Source organism: Cinclus cinclus, chromosome 27, assembly GCF_963662255.1.
Source record: "Cinclus cinclus chromosome 27, bCinCin1.1, whole genome shotgun sequence".
Classification (NCBI taxonomy): Eukaryota; Metazoa; Chordata; class Aves; order Passeriformes; family Cinclidae; genus Cinclus; species Cinclus cinclus.
The window spans coordinates 6,958,574-6,967,891 of NC_085072.1; the positions used below are offsets into that span (position 1 = coordinate 6,958,574).

Genomic DNA, 9,318 nt, shown 5'->3' on the forward strand with positions numbered 1-9,318 from the left:
CCAATTCAAACCACTGTACTCAGAGTAGATAACACAGAATCACAGAATCACAGAATCACTGAGGTTGGAAAAGTCCTCTAAGATCAAAGAGTCCAACCACTCCCCCAGCACTGTCATGTTCACCACTAACCCATGTCCCAAGTGCCACATCCACACATCTTCTGAACAGTTCCAGTGACTCCACCACTGCCCTGGGCAGCTGTTCCAGGGCTTCACCACCCTTTCCATGAAGAATTTTTTCCCCATATCCAACCTGAACCTCCCCTGGCACAGCCTGAGGTAATTTCCTCTGGTCCTGTCCCTGTTCCCTGGGAGAAGAGCCCGACTCTCCCAGCTGGCCCCTCGTATCAGGGAGTTGTGCAGAGCCAGAAGGGCCCCCCAGAGCCTCCTTTTCTCCAGGCTGACCCCCCCCCCAGCTCCCTCAGGTTTTCCTCATGACAGAGGACCCTCAACAGCTGGGACAGAGCTGGAAAGATGTGGTAGAACCACACAGGTGAGGTGCAGCCTCTCAGTGACCACATGGGCAGAAAGCAACCCTGAAAGCTGCTCAGATTCCCACACCCCCCAATGACATCTGGGGATTATCATTCCCCCATGACATCTCCTTTAAGACTTAGGCACTTTAAAATCTCTTTTATCTTCAATGGGACAATTCACGAGGATAAAATCAATTACAACAGATAAGAAGTGCAAGACCTTGCAGAGCATCTGTGACCGCCCCTACACTGCTCCCACTGCCCTCATGCCCTTCTCCATCCCTGTTATCCATTATTGCAGAGCAAAATGAGGCTACCATCGAACCCAGTGTAGCTGCTCTTGATGAGTTATTTCCTTTTCTCAAAGGCAACTCTCCTCTCTTGCAGCTGGCACTGATGGCAGGAGGAGAGCTGTGTTCAAAGTGCCATTTTCCCAAGCCAGCCGGACACACAGAGCCAATGTGGAGATTGTGGAAGAGGATGTCTGTTAATAAATATTAATCTGTGGCAAGGAAAGGCAAGACAAGAACCAGTCACTCGCAGTGCAGGCTTGGCAAGTTAAATCATAAACTATGCACGGCTTTAAACAATAAGGATGATTAAACATAGGAAAACACAGGGAGAGCAGAGGCCTGTGGGAGGCACAAACCAAAGCCTGGGTGCCTTCTAGGAGAGAAGTGTCAGTGAAATCCCAGACACTGAGATACCTGCAGGGATGACAAAACTCCAGTTCTGTTTTCTGGCCTATGAGCTAATGGGCTTGGGGATTTTTTGTATCCCAATAATCTAAGGTTTGTGGAAGAGTGGAAACTTTCACTGAATCATCTCAAGCTGGGGGAAGTTACAGAAGTCTTAAATACTTTTTATCCCCCAAATCTCCCCTTCACATCAGAGCCCTGATCCCCACCAAAGCCAGGAGGGGTCCCATCAGACCTTGGTAGAATTACTCTCCTTTTAGCCACAGCCAGCACAGAAATTTCTCAGTCCCAGCTCAGCCATAGGAGAGCTGGATCTCCTTGGATGTGTCTCCTCAGTGACAAATCACTGGCAGCATTTTCCTTCAGCCAGAGGACTTTGTAGAGCAGAGCTAATGGATATAAGGAGCTGGTTCAGCTTTGCCTGGCCTTTTCCTCTGCCACACCACTGAAATTCATTTTCCCTGGAAAAGTGCATTACTCACAAATTCATGAGGAGCCATCTAGTTTGGTCTTGCCATGGGGAGAAGGACAGATAAGCCCTAGAGCAGAGCCCACAGACCCAACCCCCAAAGAGGAGAGACCCAAGCCCCAAAGTGGAGAGACCCCACAGATACCACAGACCCTACAAACCCCACAAATCCCAGAATCCACAGTCACCCTTGGGAACAGCTGTAGCTGCTGTGCTGAGCCAAGGCCCCACTGGGCTCAGGAGTATTCTGCTGGCAGCAGGTTTTGCTCACTCTCCCACCTCAGTGCACACCAGTTTGGGCCCAGATTGGCCACCCTGCCCTGGGGACACCAGATCTCCAAAGTGGCTGCAACACCTTGACCTGCTGGACTCCAAATCACCAACTAACTCATTTATGGCTCCATCGATCCCTGGAATAGTGAGGGAGTGTATGCCAACACCCTTAAAGGAACTCCAGTGATGGGGTACAGCACCCTACCCTCCTGTGTGCATGAGGGTGTGTGCATGTCCGTGTTCCCCATCCTGCACACACCAGGACGTGGTTCCTGCAGCTAGGGGAAGCTCTGGGCCATGCTCCAGCTCCAGCTCAAACCACAGCTCCAAACACAGCAACAAACCTGGACCTGGCCCAACACCTACCCAGCCCCATTCTGGGACTGTCTGGGAGCAAAGGGAGCAAAGCACTCAGGCACTTGTAAGGGGGCTTTGGGAACTCCCCAGCTTGTGCAGCCTCTGAGGAACATCTCTGAGAAATCCCAGGGGATGTAGGGAGCTGAAGCTGGATGAGGGTTTGGACAGGCAGAATCCACATAGCCTCTTTGTAGGAACACTAATTTTTCTCATCAGGGCTGTCCACCTGATTTTTGGGCAAGAGATGTAACACCCAACACCTGAAAGCTGAGCCTGACCCACTCCAACACTAACCAGGAGACAACCCTGGGAATAAACAGCAACTTCTCACCCTTCTGGGATTCCATCCAGGAATGCACTGGGATGAATCAGCCCCCAGGACCTTTGCTGGCCAACCACCCCTGGTAGGAACAAGGGGAGGGAGGGCCAGGGCCCTGTGCTTTGAGGCAACTCCTGGGAGTGGGATGTGACTCAGCTTCCCTGGGACACAGAAACCAGAGCTGCACATTTCCACGCAATTCCCATTCCCAGACATTCCCCAGAGTGTCTGGAGGAGGGGTTTAGCTTGCTGAGCAGAAACAGGCGGTTTGGGAATGCGCTATTTTTTTTTCCCCAGAGGTTTCACCTGGGCTCCTCTCCAAGCAGCATAATCCCCCACTGTCTCCCTTTCTTCCTGCCTATGGATTCCTCTGCCCACTACCCTCTCCATGCAGAGCCCCTCAGCTCATCCAGCAGTGTATTTTACTTTGTCACTGTAACACCTTAAGCAATAAACCTTCTGAAGGTGGGAGGAGATTCCCATCTTCCACTTTGGTGGCAGAGGAAAGATCTCTGTGCCTCAGCCTATCCTCACCCGTTGGAGTCTGCGTCCACAAAAACAGAGGAAGCAGGTTCCTGGCAGAGCCCACCTGCCCTTGCTCTGGAGCTGCTCCATTCCCTCTGTTCCAGCAGCTGCAGTTCCCAGAGCAGAGACAGCTCCCGTGGAAGCAACCACCTCCACACTTCCCCCAGCAGCCCCCAGCCACCCAGCTTCTCTCACTAATCCAGCCCCAAACATGTCTCTGGACCATGGCACCTCAGCAGCTCAGGATTCAGCCTCACAATGCAGCTTGGAAGAGCTGCTGGACAAGGCACAGCTCCCAAAAGAGGTATTGGAGCCTGGCCCAGCTCACCCAGGACTGCCCTCTATGCTGGTCACTCCAGATTCAGCTGAACACACCCCTATGGCCCCCAAAGCTCGGGGCTTCCTCTCCCTGGTGGATTCAGCCAGTCCAGAGCTCTCTGTGGATGCTGGGCAAAGCACCTCCAAGAACCAGGAGGTTTTGCACAGAGGTTGTCCCAACCTTCTGGGCTCTCTCAGCTTCCAGCTGGGGAAAGCTGGGTTTTGCCTCCAAGATCAGCTTTCTCCAGACACATGGATGGCAGAGAGAACCATTTGCCAAGCCCTGATCCAAAGAGGAGGGGGTTCCAGCAGGACACCAGGCTGTAGGACTCAGCTGATCGCTTGTTTGTGTGGCACACACTCAGTGCACAGAGGTGGAATGGCCACCTGGACCCCAACACGAGCAAAGTGGAGGGGGCTGTGAAACACACCCACCAACCAACACGAGGGACACTTCTCCCAGCTCATATCCTTCCTACCACTCCCACCAGGGGTCCCAGACACTCCACACTTCTCAGTCTGCAAACGGGAGATATGTTGGGAGTTCCAGAGGCAAATCCCAAGGTGAGGTTTGTGTCCTGTGTGTGGGCACAGCCTCCTGTTCTGTACCTGCCCAGCACTCATGAGGCAGCAAAGCCCCAGCCCCAGCCATAGCAGGGTGGAGGAGAAGCACTGTCAGCTTTGCCCATCCATAGGAGGGGGTGGCAGGGAATTCCAGCCATGGGGGCGCTTGCAGAGGAAGGATTTGCAAAACCAGACAGCTACTCCAACTTTAGAGCCAGGGAAAAATTGGTTATGGCACCATACTGAAATGTCCAAGTGCCTCAGGGATGTGGGGCAGAGCAGCACTCCCAGGGATCAGCTCCAGCCAGGAAGGAGTTGATGCATCCAGCTCTGTGTCCTGTCCTAAACCCTTCCGTGCAATTCAGGAGATCTTTGCACCACCTGCCTGAGGTGACCCAGGAGAGAAGCAAAGCAATCTGTCGCCCCTCCACAAACCCCACCAAAGCACCTCAGAGCACCAGCCCCACCCCAGTCCCCTCGCTGCAGGACTTTACCTCGGTTTGAATGGCCCACGCTTGATGACACTGATGACTTTTGCTTCTGCCTCTTGACCGTCATCATCACCTGCTCCTGGACCCGCTGCTTGCCCGTGCCCTTGGTTTTCAGCTTGTGGTCCGAGGGCAGGGCCAGCGTGGAGCTGGCCTGGTCCTGGAAGCACTCATAGGCCAGTGCTGTTTTCAGTGGGGAGTGCAGCATGGCTGGAGATGGCAGGCACAGGGGCTGCACTTCACTCACACGGACAACACGAGGCACTGAACACCGTCTGTGCTGGGCTTAGTCCCCCAGACCCCTCCTTGCCATACGTCCCCTGGCCCAGGGTGTCTCAGGGCTGCGGCTCGCAGCTCGGCTCCCCGGCGTGTGAGCAGTCACACCCTCTGCCAGACTGGATATACAGCCCTGCCCGCACACACCCACGCGCTCCCCGCCAGCCCAGGCACCCCCAGCTGCTTCAGGGCAGCTCCGGGCCCGAGCCTGCCCCCAGCCCCTGCCCAGGCCCGCGGGGCCAGCGGCACGTGGGGATGCCAGTGGGCAGTGGGCACGGTGGGGGGCTTGAGGGCTGGGCATGGACATCGTCACTGAGAAGGGTTGGGGTGAGGCTCTCTGAGTCTGGGTAGGAAACGGTGCTCCCTGCTTGCCAGTGGGCTGGAGCATCTCCCACACGGCTCCTCTTGTGTTCCAGTATTTCCCTCAGTCCAAACTGCATCAGCCCCAAGTCTCAGTGCCAAGAGATAGCCCTGCCTGTAAGTGCAACACTGCCCACAGCACCCATTCAGATCCCAGCTCTGCAAGCACAGGTTGCAAATCCACCCCTCCAAGCCCAGGAACACAGGATTCCCATAGAACACCAGCTTCAGGGGTCAGGGAGGGTCCTGATAAGGTCCTCTGGAAAGTCAGGGACCCCTCCCCAGAGGGTGTCCCACTAGTCTGAGGGACAGGTCTATGGAGAAATCAGGGCACAGTTGGGGCAATCTTTGCACACAGCTTGGGGTAACAGGGAGGAAAAGAGGACATTTAGCAAGGAGATAAAATGGCTGTGCAAGAAATGACATGCCAGGCTATGAACGGGAGCAGAGAGTTCTCCTTCTGCCAAGCCACACTGCAACTGGTTTGCAGAGAACCCAGCACCTCGCTGCTGGTGTGACCAGTTTCAGGTCACAGCAAGTGCTGACAAAGCTCCTGCCAAGCCACAGGAGGCTGATACTGGAGAAGAGAAGCAGTCCCCATCAGAAGGGAGGCTGAGGAGAGGATGCCCAGGGTAAAGGCTTCCTGGGTGCTCCAGGACCAGGACCTGGGTGCTTGTGCCAACACTCAGAGGAGCAGAGCCCTTTGTGCTGCCAGACAGATCAACTGAGGGAGAAAAGATGTGTGGAGTTTCTCTCCAGTGAGAATCAGCAGTGCCCAGGGTCTGACCTGATGCTTTCATTCCCATCCATCAGGTTTTGTGTTTCCCTGGTGGTTTGTGTCCACATTTCATGTTTTGAAGGAACAAGAGCAGCATCAGAAAGCACAAAGCAGGCTCCTGGGAATGATGAGCTTTGTGCACTGTCCTTTCCCATGCTCCTCCCATGAAATCCAGGAGTAGAAAGCCAGGTATTATCAGTAACACACAGCAATAGAGCAGGAGGGTATTTATTTGCTTTTTGTTCCCTCTCCCCACCTTTCTTGATACCTCACCAAGGGATGCAGGGGCTTTACTCAGCTCCATCACTCAACCTGCTGGGATTTTTAGACCATGCCCAGGCAAGGCCCACCTGGAGGAGGGTGGGTGCTGCCCAGGGCCAGGTGGGTGATGCCCAGTGGGGTGGAATGGATGGAGTGGATGGAGTGAGTGGGTGCCTTCCTTTCCTGCTGCTGCTGAGCATTTCACTGGTGGGGATCAGGCCATGCTCTCCCAGGGCAGGCAGGAGCAGCGCAGCAATCCCGGCTGTTTTTTTCCCCTGCCCCACTTGTTTCTCCTGAAAGCTCGATATCGATGCCAAGTGGTGTTTTCGCCAATCAATGACAGTCTGTCAGCGTCAGGTGGCTCCTGCACAACAAAGTGCCAGCTCTCGCAAACCTGTAATGTCACTTGGCCCGGGGCGAGGAACAGCCCGGGCCCTGTCCCCGCGGGAGAGCCGCGTGTTTACCGCATCCCGTCACTGCGCTCCGACATCTCCCGGTTTCATAACTCGCGCAAATTGCTGAGCTGGGCTGCGGAGCTGCGGACAGGGAGCTTAGGGAGGCTTTCAGGAAACAATGGTTTCTTGCGGCGAGTTCGAACGATTTAGCCCAAGGGAGGGAATCTCCCGGAATTCTGCAACAGATTCCAAACCCGTATCTGGAAGAGAAAAAGGTGCTTAAACAAAGGTTTTTATTGCAGTTCTGTGCAAACTGCGGTGCCGGTATCGGGCTGGGGGTGTCCCTGAGCGGGGCACGGGGAGCATCATCCCAGCCGCAGCAGCAGCAGAGCTTTCATCCAGCAGCGCCCCGAGCAAATTCCCTGTCTGCCTTTGTGTCTGGAGCTCACGGCAGAGCGGGCAAGGCTGAAAGAGACACAAACCCCGTGCCGAATTGGGCGTGCGATGGGCAGCGATCGGAGGGTTAATGGAATCAATGTCATTAAGGAGGCGGGCGGTGGTCTGGGGGATCGGGGGTCCCGGCGCTGCCCGAGCGCGGCGAGGCTGTGATTCACACTCCGCACCCACTCCGGGACACACCCTGTGCATCTTCAAAGCATTTTTGTGCGAGTTCCTGGGATTCCTGCCAGATGCCTGATCGCAATCAAAGCGCTCGCTGGCCCAACGCTGCTCCCAGAGAGGAGCAGGTTCCCTGTTCAAACTTGTCGGGCGCTCCTGAGCTGGAAGTGTCTGCGGCGCGCTCGAATTCTGCTGGGGGGAACAATCGTACCCCAGCCCTGGTGTCAGGAAGTCCAGCTGTTGGGGTTACTTCAGCACCGGGGGCTGATCCTTCCTTCGGGGAGGTGGTCGCCAGGAGGGGCAGAGGTGTGGATACTGGGAAATTTTTGTATTTCCCAGGATAATGCCATTTTCTGAGCAGTGACTCATCCTCGCCCCAGCACAGCTGAGACTTTCCAGAGCCTGGCAAGGTTTCTGCAGGAAGGAATCTTCTCTTCAGACATGCACACCTTGGTTTCACTCTGTCTGCCTTGAAAGTGTCTCTTTTGTGGGTCCAGAAAGCATCATAGGAAGGGGGCAGATGGAGAGCTCAGATCCAACAGAGTAACAGGATACAGCTGGAAGGGAACATGGAGCTGGCACTGTGAGGAAAGCCAGGCAGAAGCCTGCTGAGACTTGCGGCAAGGCTGTTCTTGAGCAAAAACACCCCTTCCACTCCTTGCACACGTGTGGCACTGAGAGGTTTATGGGGTGGTGCTGTGGGAGGACAAGAATGCAACAGTGCCAGGTAGGTCATGCGCCTGGCCCTTGGCAAAGCAGGGACACTTCTCCAGCCCCAGAGATCTCTCAGTGTGCATGGGAACTTGGAAAGTAAGGAAATCACTGATTTCTCCCCAAAACAAAAGGGTGCCTCAGGCAGAGCAGATGCATCCAGCCAGCTGAAAGCCTGGGCTGTGTAAGGCAGATAAAAGACCTGGAAACATCACTGAGGTGTTCCCTGACAGAAACATGGAATGTGTAAGTCAGGAAGGGGTTGCCCCTCTGCCCAAAGTATAACTGAACTAAGTCAAGATCCAGTTGCTCCAGACATTGTCCAGTGGCTTGATGGAGATTCCACAGCCTCTCAGGCCTCTCTCCCAGTATTTGACTGGAGGTTCCTCATGGTGAATTGTTTTTCAGGTATCTAAAAGGAATTTCCCATGTCCCAGCTTGTTCCAGTTGCCTCTCCTCTCCCCATGCACCTCAGAAAGTGTGACTCCATCTTCACAGAATCCCAGAGTGGATTGATTGACTTGGAACTGACCTCAAAGCTCATCCTGTTCCATCCCCTGCCACAGGCAGGGACACCTTCCACTAGCCCAGGTTACTCCAGGCCACGTGAAACCTGGTCTTGGCCACTGCCAGAGATGGAGCAGCCATGGCTGCTTTGGGCACCCCATGACAGGGCCTCACCACTCTCACAGGGAACAATTCCTTCCCACTATCCCATCTAACCCTGCCATCTAGCAGTGTGAAGCCATTGCCCCTTGGGAATGGTCCTGTTCCTCCAGGACTTTGTCCCACATCCCTCTCCAGCTCTCTTGGAGACCCTTTAGGTACTGGGGAAGGAGCTCTAAGGTGGAGCCTTCTCTTCTTCATGTTTACATCCCCAGTTCTCCCAGCCTGGCTCCAGAGCAGAAAGGCTCCAGCCCTTGGGGTATCTCCATGGCTTCTGGACTTGCTCCATCCTCTCTGTCAATTCCTGTTAATTGGTTACAGAGAGCTGAAAGATCTCTTCAAACTTTCCATTCTCCAATCTGAGCAAACCCAGCTCTCCCAGCCTTTCCTTTGTCTCCTGTTCTCCAGTCCTGAGCACCTTGGGGCTGAAGGGCAGGCCAACCCCTTGTCCTTGTCAGCTGGACCTCCATGAGCTCACATTCCAGGTTCCCTGCCTTTGCTGCCCAGGTTGCTGGTAAATGACACATGTAGGGGACAGGTGGACACCAAGCAGGACAGGGCTGCTCTGGGTTGGAGAGCACCCTTAGATTTCTGTGCAGGGGCCTGACAGCAGCTCCAGACTCAGCAATATCATGGCTGAGGACACAGATTGTCCCTTCTGCCCCTCCCTGTGCTTGGACATCCCATGACAAACAGGTCCCACCTCTGATGAGCAACAGCATCACAACTCTGAACTGCTCAGAGCTCCAAGGGCTGTGCAGGCCTG

General features: G+C 54.8%; 1 protein-coding gene across 1 annotated transcript in view; it reads right to left on the minus strand.

Moving 5' to 3' along the window:
* The window catches only part of PKP1 (plakophilin 1), a 44,793-nt gene extending 40,098 nt beyond the window's left edge, over positions 1 to 4,695 (minus strand). Inside the window, exon 1 of the mRNA XM_062509590.1 lies at positions 4,494 to 4,695. Within this exon, the coding sequence (XP_062365574.1) occupies positions 4,494 to 4,695 (202 nt within the window). The remainder of the gene's footprint in view (positions 1 to 4,493) is intronic.
* Positions 4,696 to 9,318: the final 4,623 nt, after the last annotated feature.